We start from the raw sequence: 27,521 nt of genomic DNA on the forward strand, positions 1-27,521 counted from the left end.
CTGGGGCTCACCGCCCGGCCTCCCCGCTGCGCTGAGAAACTCATTAGGTCTCCGGAGGCCCTGGCTGCAGTGTTAAGATGACGACGTGTCCATGTGCTGTGTGTAGAGCTCATTAACAGCACCAGCCACCCCCTGGCGGGAACCGTGACCGCTTCCATCCTCAAACGCCTGCCTGTGGGTGATGGATAAGGAGGCCGTGCCAGTAAAGTCTTCAGAATAAATGGTTGTGTTCTGGACGGCCTTCAGTTCAAAAGAAGTTAACCTGCCGCTGTTGGAGCAGATTTTCGCCGTCGTTAACGATCATCTGTATATGTCCTCCTTACCTCGTAGGGAGAGTGATCTATTTAGTATTTCCCTGCCATCTTTTAATGTAGCCGCATATTGTTTTGATTTTCATCGTATTGTAGTGGGGTGTTTAACAGTGAAGGAGCTGTTTTTAAGTCAAATAACTATAATCTCACTCAACTCCTAAAATCCACTATTTCTGGAGTTTGTGCGATAGGACAGGGAGACATTTCTAGTACTGTAAACATGGTGTTTCTCAACTTAAAAATCAACGCTCACAAGAAAACATTACTTGATCCGGCTAAAGAACACATAAATAAAAACAGACGCCATAAAAATACAATTTATTTATCGGGTGTGCAAAAAGAACAGAACATTCAGAGAAGAAGATTGTACAGAGGATTATAAAAATAAGAAGCACAGTCATTCACCACATTTATGCATGAACTCATGTTTAATAAATATCCCAACCACTTTGTAATGAAGTTCAAGAAGCCACCAGGCCAAAGGGTTGTCCGGTCCGGCGGTACAGACTGCTGCTGTTGGACACCTGGCTTCCAGCAGGTCTGGCACTCCGTGGATCAAATAAAAGGATTTTCAGACCCTGTCCTGCTGGAAACAGAGTTGGGGACGAGGTGTTCTGCTCCTGGTTTTAATGGTGCTGCTTAATTTCCCATCTGGTTGAAGTTTCTGATGTTACCCTGTCATGAAAATGTCTTGAACTCACAGTGATGGGAGCAGTCCAAACCCAGCTAATGAAGCCTTTTACCAGCAGCAGCAGCTAGCGATCGGTGATGGCTTCTCCATCCCGAGGGGTGTAACTCTGCATGGGGATGGAATAGGGGGAGGGACTATGGCTCGTCTTGGGGGATCACATCTCCACATTGCTCTGAAGTCAAGATCGCTTATGAAAATCTACCTTGGTTGGTTAGGATGATTTTCCCCATGTGTCCTCCCCTAAAGTTTGTCTGTTTAGTGCCATAGCAGACTATATTCATAGCGTACCATCTACTGGGGCACTAGTGTAGTGAAGGAAACTCTCCAGCCAGAGAAAATCATGGTGAAAGCAGTAAAAGTCAATGTAAAGTGCAGCTCAAATACAAAATAGCCATGCAGATTTTACCAAGATCATGTGTGTAGACAAGTAGATAAGGGGTAGTAGCTGCATATCAGGCTTTGTGTGGTGATGCTGAGATCTCTGGAGGTCATGGGGTCTGAAAATTGGGTACGTGTCTCTGAACCTCCCTAAACTGTTTAGTACCAGAGATGAGAGAGACCTAACAAGCCTTACAAACTGATAAAAAGATAGTTTACAAATCATATAGTCGATGTGCATTCTTTTGATTTTGCGGTCTGGGATTTTAAACGAATGTGCATCGTGTTCCTGGAATATCGTTGCTATACCGGCATCATCACACCTCCGTTCGGCTATGGCTGGACCCAGACCTTTCTAAAGCAGTAGGTATGATCCTTTATATTTATGACGCCACAGTCTGCTGCAGGATCCATTTTACCCATTATGTGCCATTCTTATTAATACTGGTTGTAGGGCATCCCTCAGAAACTATTCTTCTACTGTGTACCTCCCACTTCCTCTTCCCTTCCCTTCCCTCTTCTGTAACAGTCACTTTAGCAGTCTCCGGGAAACTACGACACGTAAAAACACTCAGACACCAAACAACAAAACAAAGATGGCTGTCCAGCTGATCTGTAAACATAAACGTGCGTTGACTTTTTTTTTTCATTTCAGTTTCAGCGTGTGGTTCTTCCTGTGTAAACGAGTGGCTTCGGCATGCAGGTCAGCGGGAAGCATAACAGGGCCAATATTACAGCTTTCTCCTCTTCTAGAGTTTCAGGAGTCATACCGGACCCACAGAGCGAGGAGCTGAAGGCAGGGGAACAGTAAGCAGGGGTGGGACGTGTGGACGGACAGGTGGACGCACAGACAGTAAAGTCAAAGAAGCTGGTGGGTGGAGCTCTTTCTACGTGGGCAGGTCACTAGCTGTCAGTCCAAAGAGCTCCCCCCATGTGGTATTGGCAGGAGGGGTCCCGGGCTGAGGCGTTGTTCTGGGGGGGGAATGCCGGCAAGTCCCTAGTGGATCGCGGAGGTGAACCAGGTTTCCTCTGGTACAGGGCTGGGGGCGGAGCTCTCTCCCTAGAGAGGTGGGCGGGGGGCGAGGAGGAGGATAGGGGGCCTCTGTGCGTGGCGGGGGTGTAGACCCCCAGGTCAGCCGGGACGGGCTGCGGACGCTGCGTTGCCACCGAGACGGGGTGGCGGGGCATCATGGCTGCGGCCGTGGCGGTGCTGGTGAAGTGGGCGGTGAAGGGCTGGTAGGACACGGCCTCCACAGTCTGCACGCTGTAGCCGGGGTAAGGGGGCACGGGCGCCCACACATTGCAGTTCAGGGAGGAGGCCGGGGGCAGGTCATCGGTCCCCGCTCCGCCGGCGGCCTCTCCCTCTGCCCCCCCGTACATGCAGGCGTCCCGGGGGCCCAGCGCCTCTCCGCAGTACGGGTGGGATAGCAGTGGCGGCTCGTAGGAGGGGGGGGAGCGGAAATAGTGCTCCTCCGCGCCGGGGGGGGGCGCCGTGTCCAAGTACGGCCGCTTGCACCCCAACTCCAGGTGCCGGGAGTTGTCTGTGAAGATATTAGAGAGGCGTCAGCAATAACTAAGCCAGGGCTGCTGCTGTAATCTAACATCATACTCCCGTACAGCACAACTAAAACATGACTTATCTTCTTACATATATGTATAGTACATAAAACCGCTCCATGTCAACTATTGATCATAGTGGTGTTATTGACACACGGCAGACAGGAGAGCGAGGCCAGGTTGGGGGGTGGTGGTTACCTCTGTGTTTGAAGCAGTGGTAGAGCAGGCTGGACTCGCGGGCTGTGGAGAAGGGCGGTGCCAGAGGGTCCTGGGGGTCCGGGGCGGGCAGGGGCCCCCCGCTCTCATACTGGTAGTGAGGGAGGGTCTGAGGGTGCCCCGACAGGACCCCGGGCCCCAGCTTGCCTGTCAGGTGCCCATGGGAAGGAATCATCCTCTGCCGTACCATGCTCTTGGAGATCACGGGGTAGTCCTTCCTGGAGGGACACAGAGAGGTCTGGTGTGAGGGCTTTGGAAACTGATCCCATTAGCCCAGCTCTGTGCTTCAGCTCTGTGCTCTCTCATTAAGTAATAAAGATCCCCCCCCCCCCGTCTCTACTGTAGCGAATACATTTCAGATACTACGCAGAATGAGCTAATGTATTGGCGATAGAAAATAATCTATATGCATACACAGGCTGCAGTAGCAGAGAAGCTGCTGGACTGATTCGCCTTTATCCTAGGCAGTGAGAAAAGGACAGACAGTGAGCTCTTGAAATCTGTTGGTAGGGAGTAAGAGCAGACCAGCCTCACAATACATTATAAATTAAATTAAGTGTCCCATGTGATGCCAGCAGCAGAGCACTGAAACACAGCATGGTGTGGCGGCCTGAGGTCCGAATTCTGACCCCTGTAGGCGGGACACTCGCAGGTCGCCCTCGTCGCTGCCCCGGAAGCCCTTGGCGAACGGGTTGTTCTCAATCTTCAGCTGCGTGATCTGCAAGACAAACGGAAGCATTGGTCCCAGCACCTCACGGGGTCAGATAGAAAAAAAACAGTGTCAAGGCTTTAAATGAATGCGTCCAATGTTGGGTGTGACGTCTGACTACTGGACAACTGGCCAATGCTGTCTTCCACAGACTGGAACATGTGAAGAGTCTCACTGGGGGTTTGCTGTCCTCCCAAAGTTTAGTTTCCATGTGCGACTTCCTGTTGTCTCCTTCATGAGCCCTGCACACTTTATTTTTCACATTTCCACATAGGATTCTTCTGGCCACATTTCAGGATGGTTATACTTTAAGATCTGATAGCAGGATGCTGCGGGGGTGCTTGGCCAGATGGCTGAGTCAGAGGCGGCTCCGGTAACACACATCTGCACTGTTCCTCAGGAGATGCTGAGAGAGAACTCAAAAGGCAGATAAGACCGAGATCTGATGCTCGGCACACCTCGTCCATAAGAGGTGGGTGCCCTGGGAACATCAGTAAAAAAATAACAGAGTAATGAAGTGTGACTCACGTCATGTCTGCAGTGAAGTGTGGCACTGCGATTTCTTCATGATGTGGTTGTGAGCGTGCGTGTCAGTGCTGCTTGGCACAGCTTCTTAGAACAGGGCCTCCTTCCAGAAGGGCCCCACTCCCAGGCTGCTGATCTTAAAAAAGTATGACCTATTTGTGTCGGACACTCTTTCATTTTAAGCCTTTCATATCTTGTGTTCATCCCTGTTCTGCATCCTCATGTGTTTAACCGAGGGCATTTTTTTGGTCACGTGTGGAGGAGGGACGTTAATGAAGGTCCATGGTTTAGTCACAATGCTGTGGCCTACACCACACACCAAAGCAGTGGCCAACGCTTGGGCTGCAGTTGTTGGGTCACAGGGTCCACACAATAATGTGTTCCCCTGTTGGAGGGACTTGAAACCAAAGCACTTCATTGTGCGAGAGCCCCTGCCCCCACTGACTGAAATAACCAATAGGGAAGAGCTGATGCATTGACTTTCCTGGGAGTTGTGTGTTCAGGAAACCCAATCCAACCACTAGAAGACCTGTTGGTATCTGCTGTGCTGCTCTCCTACCTTATGGTTCTGGTAGGACGTCACTGAGATGAAGGCCGTCTCGTGGAAGACGTGTGTGCAGAAGGCCGTGTTCTTGGAGCCGAATGCGTTGTTCTCGTCTGCCTTGACGATGTGCAGCCGCGGCTGGTACTTGTGCATGGAGTTGAGGATGATCTGTGGAGAGAGTGGAGGGGCACTCACACACTTTCAAAAATACTAATCTAATCACACATCACATTAACAGATGTGTATACATATATGGAAAAGGCTCGTTCAGCCAATCAGAGCCTACCAGTTTTCTATGCCCGACATTAAGCTTTTGAAGAATTTTTGTATTCAAAATCCTACATGTATTGGTTTTCCTCATTAGTAACCTAATGCGTTCTGTCGCTGTGTGATGTAAGACTGGCTGGCTGTTTCCCTCTCCCCCCTCGGCCTGGCCGGTGCTCAGCGGAGCGGTGTGATCCCGGGATGAACTCTGTCAGCAGCAATGAGCATCAAGTGACTCCCATCCACCTGCCTGCCCGGCCCACCGCGTTCACCAGCCGGACTGGAGGGAGCGGTACACTGACAACCAACGCAGGGGTGATGGTGGTGTTTGTTTCTTACAGCATTTAAAGAAACAGATAGATTAACCTAATTACCTGGTCTGAAAGAAAGGGGGGGAAAGGCAAAGGAAGAGATAAGATAGAAAGGGTAAATACATTGGGCTGCTGGGTACCTGTCTGTCTGGTTGAAGTATCCTAATATGTTTTTGGAGGCAGCGATGCAGTCCCGGGGTCTTGTAAATATGCCCCGACTTCTTTCTGAGATGATGGCCTTTCTAAATGAAGCAAAGAGATTGGGTGGCGGGTCTGGGCTCGGACCCCAAATCCTCTCCACGGTAGCTCCGAAAGCGGTGCGTGGGGATGATATTTTTATTGCTGATGCTGAGCAGATACCCTGGGGGGGGGGGAGGGAACTGTCTGAGACCTGGAATGTTTGGTATGTAACGCACCGCACGTCATGGCACCCTGATCCAGGGGGCTCCTCGCGCCGACTGCAGTCCCCCCGGTGTTTAACCCTGCGCACTCCTCGGGCACCTTCCCAGCATTCCTGGCATTTTTTGGGCCTTATTCCTTATCTTTTTATGTTGCGGCACCTAGAGTCCAAAGACCACTGAGACTCGGGAAGAGAAAGACGGGCTCCTGCCCTCGGCGTAGCTCTCTCCAGAACTTTCCAGGCTGACGTGATCTCGGAGGGCGGTCTGAGGACGGAGCCTCGTGTTTCTCTCTGTGTTGTTTTATTAGTTGCACATTTTACAAGGAGATGGTTCCCCTGTTGACGTCCTTCAATAAATCATGTTCCGCGTCTGACTTTCATGGAGTGCTTTCTAACAAAACTCACATCTGTCAGCTCTTCAGCGTCATGCTGCCAGCGCCACCCCTGTCCCGATCTTTCCATTCTTAACCCAATGATTAAGCGCAGTTTGTATGGACAATATACAGGATTAAAACAAACAAACACCAGGACTACACGTGGTGAATGATTATGGTACGATCGTAATTCTGTCCTTTGGAAGATTTGCAACAAACCAGTGCATGTTTGACCAGACCCGGCTGTCACTGTCTCAAGCCAGCCCGGGCCAAATGCAACCTCTGAGCTCCCCCACAAAAGACATTCAGGGGGCCACGCTTCTCACAGACTCCTGTAAGATTGTCCTGTGTGTGTTGCCAGCCACAATACCCTGCTGGTCTGGGCGTCAGTGGGGCTTAACTACCTCCCTCTGTCCTCATTATTCCCCTTATCATTGCAGGAGCACGAGACTAATCCTGACAGTCAGACTAGGCGCTGGTCTTACTGGCTATGAACCTAATGAGCTGTTCAGTGGCTCGATGTCTTCGGACAGGCACTCCCAGGATTCCTCTGGGCAGCTCTGCGGACGCCACACTATTGAGCCTCTCCCCTGACTGAACCCCACACTGCCCTCTCACAGACCCTGCTATACACAGATGTAACACAGGAATTAATTAATATTTTTTGTTTGGTTGGTTTTCATCCATTTTTTGTATTACTGGTTTACTTTCTAAACCTCGGGCTATTCTGAAATACACACCAAATGCACACACATTTTAATTAATTTTGTGGTTGTCTATTTCAAGTAGACTAGAAATTAACACTTGCAGTCAGCACTTGATTTAATGTTTTCTATTTTTATAAGCTTTTTAATGACAATTAAAACAAGAGTAATACGAATTTGGAGGTTGTTTTTCCTTTGTCCTTACTTTTTGATAGGTCAGCGGTTAGGACAGTCTTTCATTAGGAGAAGACAGAACTTAAAATATGAACTAGAATCGTTCTGTTCCTGACGGTCAATAAATCTGCCAACTCTGTGCAGTGAGTGCTTTTCAGGCTGCTGGTTTTCTCACTCGCCTCTATTGCACCGCAGCGCCTCAAGCTGATTGCAGACTAAGAGCCAAACGCCCTGAGAGAGACTTCCTTTCACCGGGAGCGTCGGTCATAGCCAGATACTCATTACAGGCCATGGCAGGAGATATGCACCACATGAATCCATATGTCTGTCTGTGTGTGTGTGTGTACATGTGCCTGTGTGGGCATTTACTACATTAATTAAATGTGCTGGAGTAGTGAGGGATGTACTATGTGTTACTGGGCAGGATGTGTTCCTGGGGGAATGCCACAGCCCTGCAGTCTCTGTCTCTGTCTCTGTCTCTGTCTCTGTCTCTGTCTCTGTCTCTCTCTCTCTCTCTCTCTCTCAGCTGACTGTGCGTGGAGCTGGACAACCCCACACTGCCTGCTCCTTGCTGTGGCTTCCTGCATATTTTGTCCTCACGGGAATCAAGAGTTTCACCTGCTGAGCCTCCATTCGGTAACAGGGCTGCAGCTCTCTGTGGCTCGTTGGGAAGCTGTTTTGATGCGTGCCAGTAACCGTGTGTGATAGAGGTCTCGAACCCTGGACAATCCTGCATGCCTGTATAAAGTGCTGACCTCAACTGCTGCTCAGCCTGGTTTCTGTGTTGTGTCTTTTGGCTGCTTTTTTCAAACTGTCGTAGCCATGTTTCTGCAGGCTGATATGAATCTGCCCGGGGGGACTGCAGTCTTCGCTGCCTCCCACACTGGCCATATGGACTGGCCCAGGACTGCAACAGAGCTGCTGAACACATACACCTTCTCCAGGAACACTGAGCTGTAGGAATATATAACACAGATGTAGCCTGGGAAGTCTGTACTGTAGTGCTTCCTTGAACTTCTAACCTGTTTGCTACACTAAGAGAGAGCCTTCAGAAGAGCTTTACCCCTGGATGGGATGTCTTGTGCTCCATGCTGCATCACATATGGGTCTGTAGTGATACTACTGAAGGGCAGTCCCTCACGCGGCGAGTCTCAGAGGTCACGCAATGCCCTGCCCGCCCGGCTAAGGTTGTACTCACATGTCCGAAAGGGTCCAGGTGGTTGTTGGTGAGCTTCAGCTTTTGGAAGGACACCAGCTGGCGCATCCAGTGAGCTCCGGTGGCGGGCGAGTCGGGGTGCACGTACAGCCGCCCGGGCATTGCCGGCTCTGCCTTCCCTGCCACCATCCTGCGGAGAACAGAGAGGGCACAGTTCACTCAACACCGCACCACGCCTCGGTAACGCCACAGCAGCCCTTGTGCATGAGTGCCGCTCTCCCCGTAACGTCACTGCGGCTTTCTAATGGAACGTTTGTACCATCGCCAAAACTCTGCACCGGGCACCGCATGCCTGCCTTCACAGCAACATCACTTTTAATTTCACAATCCCGTGGTGTCACTGAAACACTCCAGAAACGACACTGGCAGGCACTTGAATTCCAGGCCGTCCCACTGATGTGGAAACCCTGCCATAAAACGACGGTTGTTGCATGGCGTGTGCTGTTTATTGGGATTTTCTTGGCACCGCAGCGCTTTGTTTTTGCCGTTTCAGCCCTGACTGCGTGCCGCCTCTCTTCCTGCCTTCAGTGCCCAGCTGGAGGGGGTGCTGCACTGTGTGGGAGGTCATGGGAAGGTCACTAGGCATGCCTTATTTGTTTGGGGGCCAATAGTGTGTAAACTCCTGACTTACGAAAACGTGTACCCCAAAAAACTGAGGGAGTTAAAGCACTGCTTTCCCACCGTAATTGTGCACCCACAGTATTAATATCAGCCTTCTGCACAACTGCCTTCTAGCAGATACAGATGTGTTTGGATCTGCTCCATTTTGTGCTTGGTGTTTTGTCACAGCTAGATCTATATTGTGAACAGGTGGGTTTAATGTACTTTATTCAGATGAGGGTGTATTTTTGTGTTTTGTTGTTTTTGTATTTCAGGCCTTCACATAGAACATCTATCCTCTGGCGAATAGCCATTATTCAATTTTTCCTTTTTATTCGTGCACAAGTTCTGGAGTGTTGGGGAGAGAGGGAGGAGGCTGTGAAAACAGCTTTTCTTGAGTAAATGGATGATGTAAATGACAGAAACCAGTTGTTCCCCTCATTAATAAACCACCACGATTAAATGAGCCTCTCCCTCACGGCCGTGACGAAAGGTAGCTGTCAGGGTAGTGCAGGGTTCACCATTTGGAAGCTCTGTGTCCTTCAGCAGCGCTTATCTGGGAAGAATGGGGCACTGCATAATTTCCTCAGTCACAAACACAAATCTGTAAGCTAACAAGACTGATACAGAAGAAGAGGAATGAAAATTATAATTCCTTTAACATATTTTGTCCTAAATCTGTGCTTAGTGTAATGAAGTCAGATTGTGTGAAGTATGAGGCTAGCAGTCCCCAGGGGCAGGGCCGAGCGGGCCTGGAACACAGATATGGTCTGTATAGCATCACAGCCCCTGCCAATCCAGGAAGTGCTCAAGCACAAAAGGCCCAGAGCGCTGACTGTCCTTCTCATTTGCGTGTGTGTGTGTGTGTGTGTGTTTTTTTCAGCGTGCGTCTTTTCAGAGTTTCTGATCATTCTCCCATGGGAGGGGTGGGATCGCCGTTCACCCCATGTTACACTCATATTCGCACCCGAGTGCAGCCGAGACCCCTTTCCCCACGGGCGCCACGATTCCAGGGACCATGATCAACGACACACTGTAAAATCCCCCAAAGAATAACTGCGGTAAATCGTGGTATTATCATAGAGGAGTGCAGTAAAGAACAAGTTAAAGCAGCAGTCTTATTCATCAAACACAGTCTGGCTTGCTCATTTGGTCACTCGGCGGTTTACTGCTTCAAGGGCTTTAACCAAGATGCATCGAGTGACCTCGGTGAGTCATCTCTTACAGTGTGTGTTTTTTTTTTATTTCAAACACCCAAATCTATTTCTGTCATTTACATCATCCATCTACAGCTGGTGTCGCTTATGATTACTCTGTCTGAAAACATGCTAGAATACAAAATGGAATTATGAAAGGAAGGATAAACCTGGTAGAATCTAAACACTGATGATGACCAAGGGTATTTATTTATTCAGTTTTTATGACTGTGTGCCTGTCTCAGACCGCCACTAGAGCGCCACACAAGTAAGTGATCCTGCTGTGGTAGTGAGGAGAACGTTTCTGTCAGCCGTGCGGGGCGTTTCGGAGACGGGAAGGGAGTTCTTGCCATTTGTTGTCGCAGAACTTGTAACGGTGGTCGTCGGACGGCACCACGTCGATCAGCAGGATGTACTTGATCTTGGGGTTCATCCCCGTCACCTTCACCTTGTAGCTCGGAAACATCCTTCTGCAGAGAACAGAAACAGACATTAGCACAGTGGAAGGAAAAAAACTGCCATGGAACCCCAACTTTCAATACACTTATTGTTTCATAAACGCCAATATAGATGTTCGGTTTTCTTCTATTCTCCACGTTTGTAAGCAGCTGAGGCAGGCAGTTCCGTCTGCTCTCTCAGCTTGAGATGACATCAGCGAGGGAGAGTGAGAGAAAGAGAATATAAGAAGCTATTTCTGTAAGCGAACAGATTCTCTAATGAAAGCCGATTGAAACTAGGTGTCTTAACAGAGACTTAAACCTGACAGTGAGCACGGATAAGATGGTCTTTAAGGCTTTTCATGAGGCTTTACCGGATCTTCACCATGCTATCGTCACGGGAGGTGTTCGTTCTTAGACAGATGCGGCGGAGATTACTGGATCTAAATCCGCGTAACCTTGTTTTTGAATAAGTGTCTGGTTTCACCAAGGGCAAAATAAAGGCAGGCTCCCAAACCACTTTGCCTTAAATACCCCGCTTTGTTGCCCTTTGTTTCATCACTGTTGCGGTGGAGGTTTTGTGTCTTTTGGTTCTGACATGTGCTCTGCACCTGCAACAAATTGAATTGGGTGTGTTGATGTACCTAATTCATGACCATCCTGGTGAAATATTATTTGTTATACTGGACAGGAAAGTCCATAGTGGTCTTCCCATTACAATAAAGGCTTCTTTTAACAGTGACAAAGTCTATGGAAACTCAATTATCCTACAGAACTATGGAATCTCTCACTTCCAGTGTGTTGGTATTGATTGGGAGACGGCACCGTTGAACAGAGCTCAATCACACTGCTGAGGACTTCTGCACATTCCAGAGACCTGGCCAAGGTCAGTGTTCATCAGACACCTGAATCCCACTGGCGTCTGTAAATTATTTCGCATTAGTTCTTTTCCGGTTCGGAATCACTGTTTCAGAAGGAGCGGGAGAGAGTGGGGCTCTCTGCTCGATTGGAAAGCTGGGGACCGCAGGCCGTTGAGCTCTGTTACTTGATAGAGCTCAGAATAAAAGACAGCGCACTCTAATATAGCAGACAGGGCCGTAAAACACATCAATGGAGCTACCTTCTGTGACCTCTTTCTGTTTCTCCAGAACTGGTCTCTTTTTCATCCCATCTGCGTCAAAGCAAGTTGCTAAAGGAGCCAGCGCCCTTATAAACCCTAAGTGCTTTTTAATGGCATTTAAGGCTGGGCTGAATTTCACACAGCTGACACATCACTGCCTGTGAAGTGTGCGGCTACAGAGCTGTAGTCTGCGTGGTGCCGGGATATAGTCACAGGTAAGAGCAGCACCCTGGGACAGGACATGAAGTTTGTTTACTACATATATACATATACATAATATATATATATATATATATATATATATATATATATATGGTAACTCTAATGGCATTCTAACAACTTGCTCCAGCACCTGCATTTTCTCTGGATAATCCCTCTTCAACAGAACATGTCAAAGCCATCTAGAGAAGAATGCCTGTTTGCGTTTCACTGCTGTATCTCCTTACCTATAATACCCCTGAAGGGAGCTCAGATGGGAGAACTACCTTATCAGTCTTTCTAAGGCTACAGCTCCACATACAGTAGTTGCTGCTGCTGCCAAGTGCTAGCTGAAGTGCAATTAGCAGCGATGCTGAGAGCTAGCGGCCATGACCGGAGCTGGGGGAGCTCCTGTTGGCCTGTGGGAGAGTAATGTGGACCAAGGTCATTGTGGATTGTCTGTCAGACGATTAATGAGGTTTCCCTCATCCTTATTGTGTGCCAAGCCCAGATCACTGCCTCTCTTCGTCGGCTCGTACATATAATCCAGGAGGTTTCTGCGAAAACTAGAGACGTTTTTCACGAGGATTCATCGACGGTTCATATTTCTGTTGCTGTTGGTGACCAAATCAGCACTGTATCTGTCACAATATTGTAATGATGTCAGCATGGTGATCTGTGTGCTCGAAATAATGTTTATTTTAGGGGAAAATAAGATTGATAGCAAATATTGTCTTAGAAAGGGGGATCCTGCCAACAGAAAAATCCACAAGCCCCTGATTTTGGTTAGCGATCCATTGACACTGCACCCTCTTCTCCACATCATCCTGACAACGCAGGACTCATTAGTGTTTGTATCTCAAACTGGCAGTCGGCTCAGTTCAGACAGTGGCCTCTTCTCACCGGGCACAATTCATGAAGTTGTCTTCAGACGGGCCGCAGCTAACGGTGGCCACCATACGCCACATGGCATGTCCAGTACAACATTCCCTTCAACTCCACTACACAACACTTAAAGTATGCATGTTGTGCAGACATTGCTGAGTTTCAGAACGTTTTACATAAATAATGAGCATACAGTACTATAATCCCACTCTTTTAGCTTAATCCCCAACATCTTTCACCAATGTGTGTCACGACTGTCCGCAGACGCATACTGCAGTCGTGGGCTAAATAAGAGACCGTGGAAGAGAAGGGAAAGGGTGCCAGGAAACACACTGCACGCCATTGCAATCGATTAGTGCTGTTACACTGACAGCTCGGGTTTGGCACACGGAAAACACAGAGCACCCCGTGAGTGAGTATGTGTCTGACTGACAGTGCTGCAGCATCAAGAATGCGTACTTCAGCTTGATTTTTTTTGTTCTGTAGCCTTGCAATAACACTCAAGCTATGTGTGAGGACCAGGAATCACATGCCCACCATAAAGGCAACATGTGTCCTAACAGAGTCCTGGGAGCCATAACTGTTCCCCCCTGTGTAACCCTTTTTCTCACAATGGAAATGTGTTGGCCGGCATGTGTTTGAGTTGAGAGAGTGAGAGTGTATCATATCAGTGTCAGTCTGTGTTGATGCCAGCTGTTTCTCTTAGTTGTCCAGCGCGCCTGGGCTCACTATGATTGATTCCGTCTTCTCTGGGAAACACCGGGGAGGAGATCAAAAGGGCCCCCGCGAATGATGGAGCTCTGTGCCGCAAGTCGACTCTGATCCCGGGCGCCGTGCTGCTCTTATCACCCGCTGCAGCTCCTCATGACGAGCTGTATACAGAGCCCGGCCGCCGGCTTTGAAGTGCGGGATTAGGCAGGGCCGGAGCCCCGACTCGCAATAACAAACAGTCCAGGTTCAGCTGGAGTTCTTCAAGAGTTCATCATTAACTCACGGCACCAGCCCTGACTGGCGGCGGGTGGTGCTAGTATAACCACGCCAGTATAGACCCGGATTGCGGATGGTGTGTTTGGCCACTCAGTCAGAGATCATCACGCATTACCAAGCGCTTTCATAAACCTATGTATTATTTGCATGGGATTATAAATCAGTACACATATTCGTCATGGTAAACCACTGCATTACTGAGGAAGAGGAAGATGGTGGGGGCGGGGGACAGGAGGGTGTCAGATCCACGCATTGTGTTCAAGCACCAGAAGATTCAAACATTTCAATTTAAAAGTTCATTATCATTCGCTGATTTTTGGATTAAAAATAAATAAATAAATCTGAATATGAACCTCGTGAACAGGAACGTTTTACATTTTATGTAGCCTAGGGAGAAGTATACCCATCTTCTAACAATAAGTGGTTTCATTATTTTAGGGTTTTATGGTCTAATCTGTTAATTTTAACTTCTGTGTCTTTAGTCTGCATGCAAGTTAGAGACCCACGTCTCAAAGGTCTGCACTGGTTCAGAAGAAAAATAATACGCAAACTACTTATTACATTGTAAGCAAAACAAAATATAAATGTAATGTATTCAGTTTATTATTGGTGACGCAAAAATAATATTGAACAAGAGTTTTTACTCGACTGTAGGAAAACAAATGTGTGCAGTAACGTATTATATTTCATTGGATAAGTCATTTTTCAAGAACAACCCAAATTCGTTTTCAAGAATAATAAAGGATCTAAAAAAAGTTTCATAACATCGAATTTATTCTAAACACCTATTCTCTCACTCACAAAATTACTAAAAAGTTTACATATCATGTCAAGGAATCTGGACGGCTTTGTTTTTATTATATTTAGCATATATCCTAAAAAATAAACGAACTTTGTATGTTAACCTATTTAATTAGGCTATTTAAACCAACGTATCATATGTCAGAACAATAGTGTTTTTTTATTTTTATTTCAATGCAGTTATAGGCCATTTTAATGTATTTATTGAGTCAGTTAACCATGTTATTTAACATTTTAAATGTAGCCTAGTGAAAGTCATATTTGATCTCCCATTTTAAATACACAAAACGATTGTAATAAAGTTTTTATTTTCATGAATTCAACACGGGAATCTTCTTTTTAGACGACACAGCAGTGTAAATCATTTTATGGACCACAAGTTTAGTTTTGCCTATACGGACACGTTTGTTTTCTAAGGCGCATTAAGAGGCTGCTGTAACATTAAAAATCAATTGTCTATAATTATTATTGTTGGATGAATTTGAAATGAACGAATGAAGTGCGCTCACTTAAAAAATAAATACATAAATAAACCCCTTATAACTCCTTGGGTCACAACTAATATGTAAACGGCCTTTAAGGACTTAAAATAAACCCACATATTCATGAGACACTTCAGTGATTAATTGTGTTGCTTTCTTTGTAGGAAAGGAGAAACCCGTTGTCATTAAACTTGATGTTTTGGGGAATACGGGTAGCGAGTGGGCAACTTTATCCTGCGGGTCAGCTTTGGGGTAAGTTATTTTACAAAGCTGTATCAACCGTGGGAAATGTTATTTAAAAACGTGTCGTTATTGGTTTTTAAATCGGTGCATTGCAGAGAAATAATGAATAGCTTTATTGTTTAATTCTTCGGCTTACCCAAACACTAACTGTAAGCTCTTAATAATTGTACATGTTAAATATTTAAATACGGATTTAGCGCTCATATTTACTGTTTTGGCAATAAAAAACAGTTTCCATGCCTTTGTGTATACTGGAGGAGGCAGCGCGCCCCGGACCCGTCCTGATCACTGACACCTGCGCCTGCACTCCGCCAGTCTCGTCCAAAGAGGCGGGCAGGGAGGTAGGCCAGAACTGCTTTTTAAAAGTTTCAGTGTGTTAAATCGACACAGCTATTGCTCCCTGACTGGAGAACAACAACAACAACAAGTTATTTTTATTAACGTAAATGGCGCAACTGCGGACCGCTAGGTTTGAAGTAAGTAGTGTTGCTTCTGAAGTGAGCTCTGTCGGTACTCTTGCGATTCAATGAAACCGCAGGGCTTGGGATGTAGTTTCTGCTGTGCTGCCTGTGTAAAACTGGACACAGTGGGTGATGTGTCGACGGGCCTTGTTTCCACTGGGGTAACGTTGTTTCCAGCTCAGAGGACACGGGCCTGATCCCCACTGTCAAGTCCTACAGAGACGCGCAAAATGCCCAAGTGAGCCGCTCGGCTCTGTAGGACTTGAAGTCGGGGCAGTGAGGCCTAATCCAGGACCCCAGCATAACAACCTAAAGAAACGCCTCTGCATTTGTTGATTAACCATATATATTTATTTAAGGTTTAAATGTATTATTAGTATTACTACTAAATAACTATAATATATATTTGTGTGTGTGTGTGTGTATAATAGTATTGTCTAAAGAGTACCATTATCTACCATTATTTATCACTGTTATTCTTTGTGATTTACACGCATTGCTGGGCATAATTCTTCCTTGTGTTGCCAGTTTCAGAGGTCTGTGCTATAACAAGCAGTGTCCCGGCCTGGACAGGGACAAGCTAGTCATGTCCGACTGTTTGGTTTGGGAGAACAAAAGCACACCCTGCACGGTGTTACATCAATGCACAGAAACTGCCCTGACCTTTTACGATTCTAAAAAACCAATTTAGAGAAATGGGGATGATAAGAACTGGAGAAAAGCACTGACTCATCCCTCTGGGTCTTGTCCAGAATCATGTTCTTATTTCTCAATTACACTAAAGCTGGGTTTCTGGGAGGTAGCTGTTTTTGTTTCCAATTTAATAATTGCACACACACACACACACACACACACACAATCCCTTTTCTGCACCAAAGGGGGTAGCATTGGTGTCTGTCACTCTTTCTGAAGGTAACCCAATCCTAGCATAATTCCAGAGCTAAAGTTTTGAATAATGATGCCCAGATGAGTATTTTTTTAGCTCATGAATTTCACTCACCTTCCTGCTTTAGTGATGATCATCTCAGTCCCTACTTCGTGGAACTTCTTCCACAGTTCCCTCTCGTGGAGGTACACCTTGATGTTCTCGATGTTCTAGGGCCGCAGACAAAGTGAAAGTCACAAAACATACCAAGTATTGTTACTAAACTGATGAAAAAGACACAATTCCTGCACAAGCACAAGTCAAATTCTGCTTTAAACCTAGCATAAAAAAGGACAATCCTAAATGAAAAGGGAGAGATTAAAACAAAACTCTCACCCACGTTTGCTATTAGTGGGAGGGCCAAACTTTTGATTAAATGTGGCCCTAAGTTCAGAATGTAGTGACATCCCTTCTTGGTTTGTGATGCTCCTGTCAGCATTTCCACCACGACAAACCTGCGCTTCCCAGGTGAAACCCCATATCATAAACTATAATCCCTCCTTGTGGGTCTCCCTGCGTGGTGGCGTGCGTTTCAGCCGGGTTACCTGGTCAGGCTCATTGCTGTGCGCGTTGCTGGCTGCTCTGGCCAGCCGGAGGTGCGTGGGCTCGGGCACGAGCTCGGTGATTGCGGCGGGCTGTGCCACAGTAATGCCTTCATTTGTCACAACAGGTACCTTCTCCTGGAGCATTTCCTGCAGGGGGAGACAGGGGCGCAGGCTCAGTGCAGGAACTGCCCCCCACCCGGCACGGCCTGGGCAATGTTTTAGAACATATACGGAGCCCTGCTGTACACAAATTAGCCTTGACAGTGAAATAATATGAACTGTATGTGACACACCACCAAGGCAAAAGGAGCAGATGCCAATACGAGAGTGTGCTTTGGATATTTACATCCCACAGGGCATAACACAGACAGGAAGCTGTACCAAAAAGATTCATACCAAAAGCAGACTGAGAAAACTGAGAAAAGACACGCTATGTTTGAGGATGCTTATTTAATATAGCAAAGCTTAATATTTATTTTATCAGCCAAGCCGTGCACAAGTTACATGTCAAAAGTAGGTATACCAGGTAACAGAAACGAATGTAAAGCCAGCTGATATAACTGTTTAGTTCCTGATTTAAGTAGTCTAATTTCATATTATTATTTAAATAGTGTTCTTTGCTGCGTTTGTGTTGTTAATGTTTTGTGGAGCAAAATCAGCTGTAATGAAAACCAGCGTGTTCAAAGCAGGTCATCTTTTTAAGCTACTGCCTAGCTTAATATAATACAAACTAAAATCACAGAGCAGTTTGTCTATTTATATTATTCTCCGGAATTATAATTATTATTATTAACATTAAGTCGACTTACAATTGTTATCCGGTCGTTGTGCATAAGAGTTGTTAATCTTCTTGTGAGGAGAAAGTGTGCTTTACTGATTCTGAACTGTGCTTCATCGCAAGCAAGTGAAAGGTATCTAATGGATTTTACTTAAGCTCGCTTTATTTACTTATCTCACCTCTTAAGGATGAAATTGATATAGTATATTAACACAGAAAAAAGCCAAACCGCACTGTAGCTGACCCCCGTCCCCGAGAGCACTTCTTGTAACAAATGTGCTCTTTATCGCTCCCATCTTGTCAAATATTTAGCGGCTGAGACTGGCAGAAAAGCCAGTGAAGTATTTAAGATGCCACGAAATTAAATTCTAGTTCAGCACAACCATTTGCAGCAGTGTTTTAACATTCGTCCTGGCTCCTTTTTGTATGTGGAACTGACCAATAACACGGCTTTGTTCTGCAGTCCTGATATGAGTGACACAATTTTGGACCAATGCATGTCTTTCTAGTTTGTGGGAAGAGGGTGTCCCACGCCATTTTAAGAGAATTCATGCAGGCTGTTGTGTTTATAGCTAGGGTGCTGGGGAAGCTTGGATCTTAAACTTTCACACTTAGACCTTCCTGTTTGCGTTGACCAAAATTTACTTAGAAAAATGTTCAATCACACTTACAGAAAGAAAAAGAAAAAAAGAATGTGAATGTATATATATATGTGTGTGTGTGTGTGTATATATAATGTAAATACTTTAATATAAATTATCCCAGATCAGTTTTACATTGATGTGCTTGTTTCCAAATAATAATTGATAACTGCATTGGCAATTTGGTCATTACAGTCCCAGAGATAATCAGCCAAAACGTTTGTTATACGCTGATTCACTAACCACAGAAAAACATTGTACTTCACAGTGTCCCGTCTGTGACCAGAGCAGTTTAGAGTTTGAATGGAGCAGCAAGTCTATGCACACAGCAGCTCGACAATGGGAGCAACGAGAGTGCGGGTCTCTGGACACGGTAAGAGAAATCCCAGATTGCACTGATTATCACCATCGCAGTCTACCTGCATCAAACTACAAACCCAGCTGCAGAAATCTGGCTTTATGGGAGCTCTGTGTTGCAGCTTGACAGATCAAAAACCCAAACCAAACATGAGCACACAACTAAAATGCCACTTTCCCTACAAATGTTGTAAAAATGTCTCTGAGCAAATAATAAAGAGATGAAACCATAGATGAATTCTGTGTGTGTTTCACCAGTAAGGTACAAACGCATTGGAGGTCTGTGTGAAACATGATGGAAGTTTTGGGAAGCACACAGTTTGTGCCAATGCTGTGACAAACTCAGGATGTTGCGAATGGGAAAGCTTGTACATTGCTTTGTTTTTTGTGGGTTTGCTAAGAGAAATATTTGATATGCAAGGGATACTATATGTGATTTATAGGGAAAACGGATTCAGCGACTTTCCTACATAAATCTTTTTTTCCTTTTCTGAATAAACACTTTCCTTGAGAAATCCTACTTTTCGAGATAGACCCTACTTTTAGAGATCCATTAATGCAATGAATTATTTGATTAAATATTTATGCTTCTAATGTTACAGAACTCTGTGTAACTGGGCTAAACAGTCCAGATTCCATTTAGAAAGGTCACCTTATGAGCAACATTCACATCCTTCTGCTCGGCACAGAAACAAACATTACAGACGTCTGCAGCTCGGGACCAGGGGGTCTTCTTCATGTTTGTCATACGTTGCGGAAGACTTTAAATTTGAATTAAACACTGTTAAAACTGTAAGGAATTCATCTGAAATCTCTATATATTCCAAAATCCCATGCATATAAACACTTGGAGTGCATGCTCTTAAGATAAAAGGAGTGAATTGAGACCCATATAAACTCTGGGAAAAGCTAATAAAGATAAGGGTTGACAGCACCAGTAAGGCTGTTGCAAATCAAGCATGGACTTTTACAGTGAAAATGTACCTTTCACTTACCCTGTTTAACTAAGCACAGTGAGCGAGCGCTGTGTTTATATCGGTGTCAGTCCAGACGTATCATCTACCAAACTTTCTGCGAGACGGAGCTTCAATGCATTTCGGTTTTGGAAGGTTTGCTTTCTCTCTAAAGAGATATGAATTTAAAGCACATTTATTCTCTCAATTTGGTTAAATTATATATGTAACAAAACAACAATGGAATGCTCTTTGAAATCAATACACTCATGATGTGTGCTGTTAAGATTATTATGTTTGAAACCTGTCATGAATTCACAAATGGTAAACTGCTAAAGTGCAAATGTATGGGACACAAATGTCGAATTATCTGCTGGAATGCTACCTAATTGCAAAAGCTGTCTGAAAGGGATTAGAACCTGAAAACAAAAATGGTGCCTTTTGGTATCGCTTAAACAGGGAGGTGGGTAATGGCCAACATCAGATATTAAGCATATCCATATTTGAATTAATAATAATAATAGTCCAATCTGGAAGAAAGGCAAGACTTTCGCATTGAGTTACTTACTATATGTATATATACACATATATATGTACTCGCACTCACACACATCTGCTGCATTATAAAATGGCATTAATATTATCTGCTGCATTATATAATAAAATGGATGCATATCTGTTTTGAAAGCTTTTAGCACACACTGTAGAGTTTGAGAATTGTAAACATACTTAATAAGGCATTCATCACAACAAGTTTTCTCTTAATCCAGTTTCAACTGTGTTGGTCTGAAACAAATAGCGAATTTGCGGACAACCACCTTCTTGTTCTCAAACATTAAAAACTGAATGCAACCGTTTATTTTCCGTTCATTGTATCAAGTGACGAATACAGTGTCGCTTAAGTAGATGGGTTACATCACTGGGTGTGGATCACAACGCGTAAATGAGCATACTTTGGCCTAAACCAATTCATAACTTTACAAACTTGTAACCTGTCCTGTCACTGTTTCACGGTTTTGTCCCCCCGACCTTCCCAGAGACAGCTTTCTATTATGAGCTGATACGCCATTGTAGAAATGTTTGTGATTCGTGATAAGCAGTATAGATACACGTTTTAGACATTTGTCCTCAAATCATAAACATTTACTTATATATAGCCTACAGAGCAGAAGTGATCTTTGTGGACTGTATTTATCTTAAAAAGTATAGATCATTACCAAATAAAACATTACGTTATTTCATGGTAAGAAAATGAAAAATCAGATTTTTAAATTAACAATTTAATTATTCTAATGGATTTTTATCGTGGAAATGTGATATTTTATGGTGTCCTTGAGGGCTTTTTATAATGTAGTTTAATATTGATATCATACACATAAGAGGCCAAACGAATGGACGCTTATAAAAAGTTGATGGAGATAATTGATAAAGGAAATCTTCGATTGGAACTCTCGAGTTTGGAAGATTTTAATTAACTATGTAAAATGGATATATAAAATAAGTATATACTTTCTAAATAAATGATCAAATCGCACCTTAACTTCTAATCGCGATTAGAAAGTATATTATAATTACAAATACTTTTTTAAATAGCCTAATAAAAATTGCACTATTAAAAAAAAAAAATTAAACACTCTTGCTGTACAATGATTTAATTTATTAATGTAGCCTATACAATAATTTAAACTGCATTTCACCATCTTGTACGTAATGACGCCCAGTTTACAGTAATAATAGATATAGGCCTAGAACTGAAAATCGTAGAAACTTAAAAATAGGCTACATATTTCCATTAATGCTGTAAATTACATAAGTACCAAATTATGGTATATGGTATATATGCATTATGAATGTGTCCTATTAATTTTGGTATACATTATCGAATCTGAATCCAAATAGGCTCACATTTTAGCACGATATATACATATTCGTAGAAGCATTTAGAAATCTGCAACATAGACTTTACATAAACCTATTGCTTTACATAAAATGTCAGATTTATATACCACTCTATCCATTATTACATAAATATATATTTTTTAACTGAAATTATATTTATAAATATGAGATTTCTTGAAAAAATATAGTTCTCTCGATGACTTCATTATCATTATTCGCTACATTATTATCATTATTCGCTACATTATCATTGTGCTCAGGCAGTGTTGTCTCCAGAAGCCATCGGCCTTGTGTGACGTTCATTTTTAGAGCAGTTATGTCTTTATGCCTGAATTACATGCATGACCTAAAATACACTGCTTTACAAGAAATTCACATTATTTAATCATGATAACCATTTAAACTACCGGTATCCTAGGTAGGCCCATCCTTAATTCCTATAACAACATCTATATATATTTAATCACACGGATTTTGCATGCATTAAGTGTTTATCATCCACAAGTACAGCTTTGTCACCCGAATCCACCGCAGACAAAGGACGAAATAAACACACAGAGAATTTCTTCTTAAATGAGCACAAACAAAACCCCGAAAAGCATGAACCCTGGGTGGCTTTATGGGAATTGCATGCATGCTGCAGGTTTGCATACTCACTTCCAAAGAGAAAGCAAATCACGTCTGATCAATTTAAAGCTGCCGAAATCAACGTCGCCGCTATGAATTGGATGCATACTTATGTGGTGGAGGATAAAGTGATTATTGGATCCCATTAAAACCTGCTCAGATCAAGCTGACCTGCCGCTTTAACCATGACACAGTACTGCCTTCAAACAGAACATCAGGCCATTGATATTAGTTTACCTTATGAATGATATGTGCAGGAGTCCTCCATCTCAGTCCAAACCACGATTTCTTAGACCGTACAAAATAACCCTCCGGCCAAGAGCTGGTCCAGCCGTGTCTGGTCGCTCAATGGCTGGTGGTGGTGTTTGATTATGATAATATAACGGTACTTCACCAATTTTGGTCCACACTCGACATCAATAGCCTACATGAGCCGTGAAAGCGGGACCGGTTTAAACTGTAACAAAGTGTGAGCCAGGCTCCTCGGGACGTGCTGTTTTTTCTAGGACCCAGGGAGAGAGAGGGAAAAAAAAAGTTTTCCTCGACTCCTTGATTTGTTCAAACCCCAATGAATTATTTGGCTCTTGTCCTCCCTCCCTCCCTCTCCCATCCTGGCGATGACGTTGCATTGGGATAAATATCTGATGGTGTAGTAAAAGTGTATTTTTTTGGCCGGAGGGCAAGCGCTGCTCAAGTTGCACAAAAGCAAAAAAAGACGCACAAGATGCACCATCGCATATTTATCCCCATTAATGACCTTACATGCCACCGAAAAAAACATCGGGTCCATGATTACGCGACTATTTTAATTTTTGCATCTGCCAGTCTGGACAAGGACCGTAATTGATTGAAATGTTAAAATACACACATATTTTGTGAACAAACGGACATCTATAATATTGTAATAAATCAATGAACATACTCTGAATATATTATTACTCAATTTCTTAGAAGACACCAGACACCAACTGTTACAATGGATCACATTCTTTTACCCATTTATACAGCTGGGGTTTTACTGGAGCAATCTAGGTACAGTACCTTGCTCAAGGGTACCACAGCAGTGCCCCCCACCTGGGATTGAAACCCACGACCCTCCGCTCCAGATTCCAGAGCCCTGACCGCTACTCCACACTACTGCCTATATTGGCATGATTCACATTTTCACCAAGAATCTAACATTGAGATGTGGTTGTTGTATTGTCTTGTATATTATTTGCGGATTTACCGAGGTGAGGGTTATGGTGTAATTTAAAATATAACATAGCAACTCAAATATGAAAGATTCTGATGATAAATACATTATTGATGAAGCAGGTTTTGGTCCAGTGGAAATGCACATTATATTCTATCTATCTATCTATCTATCTATCTATCTATCTATCTAATTTATTTCAGTTCAAGATATTTAATGTGTGTGTTGGGGCAGAGCAGGCTAGTTCATTTTAGGGACAGTGTGTGTGCTCACACCCGCCTGTGTTTTCTTAAAAAAAAAAAAAAAAAAAAAAAAAAAAAAAAAATTGAGAGCAGTAGAATTATATGTAGGCCCTACTTTTAAAAACCCCCAAATATTTCACGTGAAATATGGCTGTGGTTTTAAAGTAAATGGGTCGAAGCTCAAGGTTGAAAGACCAATAAATTCCCAAGTGAAGTCTGAGGGCTGGTGGGAATGTGACTTATATCTGCTGGTGACACGTCCAAATGAATGGCAAAGGCCGAGAATGTCTAACTATTGATCATTTGTCATTTCCACAAACCGCTTATCAAGTATTTATACAATCATATTTAATAAATTGTTAGTTGTACTGTATCGGTAAACTATCATAATTGTTCTACACGCAATGCTATAGGGATATATACACCGTATAGGCCTGTAGTCTACGTGTACTAACAAAACAGAACATGTCAACACCAAATTTTGTTGCTCTCAACAACACCATGTAAGTCTACAGACAACAGTACCTGTGCCTTTTATAAGCAAAAACACAAAACGCATTGTCCTGTTTGTTGACTGTAACAACAAATACATGTTTGAATGTTCTTGTTTGAAAACCACATGGCTGACTTGAACTTTCATTTGAAGTTCACTCTAAAAACAGATGTTAATTTAAACACATTCTGTGTTTGTTCAAGAACAACACAATGCAGTGTTAAAATTCATGCAAGCAAAACTCAATGTGTCTTTTAAACACAAGTGTGTGTGTGGGAAAAACATTGTGTTAAAAAGACACATTATTGTGTTGCAATTTGGTAAATTGTAACGCAAAGTTGTCCTTTAACAAACACAAAATGTGTTAAATTGAACGCATTCAATCTAAGAGTGTTGAATGTATTTGCAATTTTTCTTTTCTGTAAATAGGCTCCAGTTGTTTCTGTACAACAAAAGTAAAATTAGTTAGTGGATTAAAATACAACCCCTTATGTTTTAATTATTAAAAACTGGAAAAGTCTGACAAAAACGTATTCTCTGTAATGCTAAAACACTGTTAAGTGCTGTTACAGATTTCTGTCATTGTCAGGTTTAACATTTGTATTTGTATTTATGTACACTTATTTTACAGTGAAAAAGTTTCACTATTGATTCATTGTTTTCAGATCTTTCTTTACTTTAAAATTAAAATCGCCACGTTTCACTTTTAAGTACGGTTACAATGTTTTAAATAGTTTTCTGTATGTTTTCTTAATTCGTGAGCTCACCTATAAGAGATTACTACAATTTATCTTGTATCGGTTACATTTGTATATTATTTGATTATTTGGGCGACGAATTACGTATGGGCTTTTCAATAAAATTAACAGTCCGTAAATGGGTGTTTATCATGAACAAATAAATAAAAATGCTGGATTTAGTTAACCGCTTGTATTTTTTTATAGAAGATTTATTTTGTACCCTGGTGTACTCATTCTGCTATATAACTATAATCAATAACTTGTACATCATAAACTTAAAACGTATTATACCTCTATTTTAGGTATGATTGACAACTCTTACTCAATAATGAAAAATGTTTAATGCTGGACACAGTTCAGAGTATTTGTGCGAATTTGACTCCAGGACATAAAATACTGTACTCGGCATATAGCGCGATGGGAAGGTGCTGAATACCGAATCAAATTGTGCACGTACAATTAATACAATTAAGATTTAAATAAGAGACACGTGTTTTGTTAACATGCATTTTTCCTTTGATTTTGTTTTTGGGTGACATTTTACTCATTGGGAGTCATTTATAAAGCCCATGTAATTAATAGATTGATTGTAATTTTTTTTTTTCCTAATAGCCTGGAAAGAAGTAGCATCAGCTATTTAATCTTGAACTCCCACATCATTGTGGTTCATTTCTGATGGAGTTTTGATCGCTTTTTCCGATGTCATGAAGTTTAATAGAATGTAATCTAAATATATAAATAACACGTTTCATTATATAAGTTTGCTAATCAGTACTACTAACGCTGGATAATAATAGGCTAATATTAGTATTGTTGTTGTTATAAACGTTATCACTAATTAAGCTCCTCTGTCTGTCTCGGAAAGTGATTTCACTTTTCAGGTGAGACTGAGTTGGCCCTGGCCTCCCCAGCCCAGGCCTTCTCAATGCTTAATACTTTAACTTCACAGCATCCCACGGTACAAATTAATACACACACATGTATTAATTACTTGCTAGGATTAAAATAAAACTATGCATTGTATTTTAAGAACGGCTGTTGAGATCATGCAGGTGAAATGTTATCGAACACTTTGAAGGGAGAAAAAACTAACTTTAATTTAAGATTAAAGATTAAGATTAAAATGGTATGTGCAATGTGTTAATACTATGACTAGGATTACTACTACTACTCTAATAAAATGTTTATTCTCCAGTAGGCTGGAGTTTTCTGTGCTTCTTGCGTTTATGCTACATAGGCCTGTTTCTACACTTTGTCTGCACATCTGTTGTTTTTATACAGACTTTTATTATTTGAGTGTTAAAAGTATTAGCTAAATCATATAATTTCTGTCCTAAAGCTGAGCCATCTTCACAAAAAGCTGTTGAGATAACGGGAAAATAACGGCGGTATCTTGAACAGACGATGCACAGACAAATGCTCAAGGCTTACCTCCTGTGATCCCCACTCGCGTCCGCACAGCACCTGGACTCCCCCCAGAAACCTGCCTCCACTGGGGCTGTGCAATCATACAATCCCTAACATGCAGAGGTAAAGGAGAGGGTGACAGAAAATGGCTGGATCTTAATAGGGGCTGAATTGAGCAGCATTTCTGAAAGTGAATTTTAAACTTAACTCACTCCCACCGTCACGTGGTTGAGAAATTGGGTCCAGGAGCTGAATAATGCGGTGAATTTGCTCCGGGACAGTAAGAGGGAAGGGGGTTCATCACGGATAGGATCACCTATACGGACAGTTATTCTATATATATGTATATTTTTTTTAAGAAAATGTATATACATCTGGAGGAAACTTACTGAAGACTTCAAAATTAAAAAAAAAAGACTGTTGCGTTTTTCATGCAAAATCCAGGGTGCATCCCGAAATCTATTTAGAGACAAAAATCTGGAAATAATGTCCACATGAATGGGTATTATTTTATTTTAGGCTGACCGCTCAGTGGCTAGGACCCTCAGAAACTCTGTATATATATATATATATATATATATATATATATATATATATATATATATATATATATATATATATATATTTTTTTTTAAGTTATAGCCTGATTTCTGTAAACACCGAATTAGTTTATTTAGATTAAAATGTCCTTATTTGGAGTTGTATATTGTCCGACCTTTGTATACCTTTTACATACAAAACTTTTAACATAGTTTTCAAACTACAACAAACAATAATAATAGTAATGGTTGAGATTTGTATTTTACTATATTGAACCATACAGCCTATGTATAAAACATGGGGAGGGGGGTTCAGGTTTTTGTTTGGCAGAACAAGCCCCGCACTGCTTTGTTAGCAAAGCCCGAGTCATTACGATCTTGAACATATTAATACTC

At 43.0% G+C, this 27,521-nt stretch overlaps 1 protein-coding gene across 2 annotated transcripts; it reads right to left on the reverse strand.

The window, feature by feature from the left end:
- Window positions 1-612: 612 nt before the first annotated feature.
- Window positions 613-26,720, reverse strand: tbx4 (T-box transcription factor 4). 2 transcript variants are annotated; one of them, XM_066695728.1, is made up of 9 exons: window positions 26,611-26,720; window positions 17,255-17,401; window positions 16,785-16,879; window positions 10,521-10,640; window positions 8,357-8,504; window positions 4,947-5,099; window positions 3,783-3,871; window positions 3,136-3,371; window positions 613-2,921 (listed from the first exon to the last, which is right to left on the reverse strand). In XM_066695728.1, exons 2-9 carry the CDS (start codon window positions 17,396-17,398, stop codon window positions 2,284-2,286), a joined length of 1,623 nt encoding a protein of 540 aa, XP_066551825.1. In that variant the 5' UTR covers window positions 17,399-17,401; window positions 26,611-26,720; the 3' UTR covers window positions 613-2,283. The 2 variants fall into 2 exon arrangements, with proteins under 2 accessions (XP_066551825.1, XP_066551824.1); XM_066695727.1 differs by lacking the exon at window positions 26,611-26,720 and adding an exon at window positions 22,747-23,053.
- Between the last annotated feature and the right edge of the window lie 801 nt (window positions 26,721-27,521).

The sequence above is a fragment of the Amia ocellicauda genome, chromosome 22, assembly GCF_036373705.1.
Source record: "Amia ocellicauda isolate fAmiCal2 chromosome 22, fAmiCal2.hap1, whole genome shotgun sequence".
NCBI classification, from domain to species: domain Eukaryota; kingdom Metazoa; phylum Chordata; class Actinopteri; order Amiiformes; family Amiidae; genus Amia; species Amia ocellicauda.

Bases quoted from the DNA above. Each gene is read 5' to 3' on its own strand.
- tbx4 (XM_066695728.1), bottom strand. From the start codon at position 17,398: ATGCTCCAGGAGAAGGTACCTGTTGTGACAAATGAAGGCATTACTGTG. The intron at 16,880-17,254 runs GTAACCCGGCTG...CTGCGGCCCTAG, and splicing joins ACAGCAATGAGCCTGACCAG to AACATCGAGAACATCAAGGT. The intron at 10,641-16,784 runs GTGAGTGAAATT...TGTTCTCTGCAG, and splicing joins ATCATCACTAAAGCAGGAAG to AAGGATGTTTCCGAGCTACA.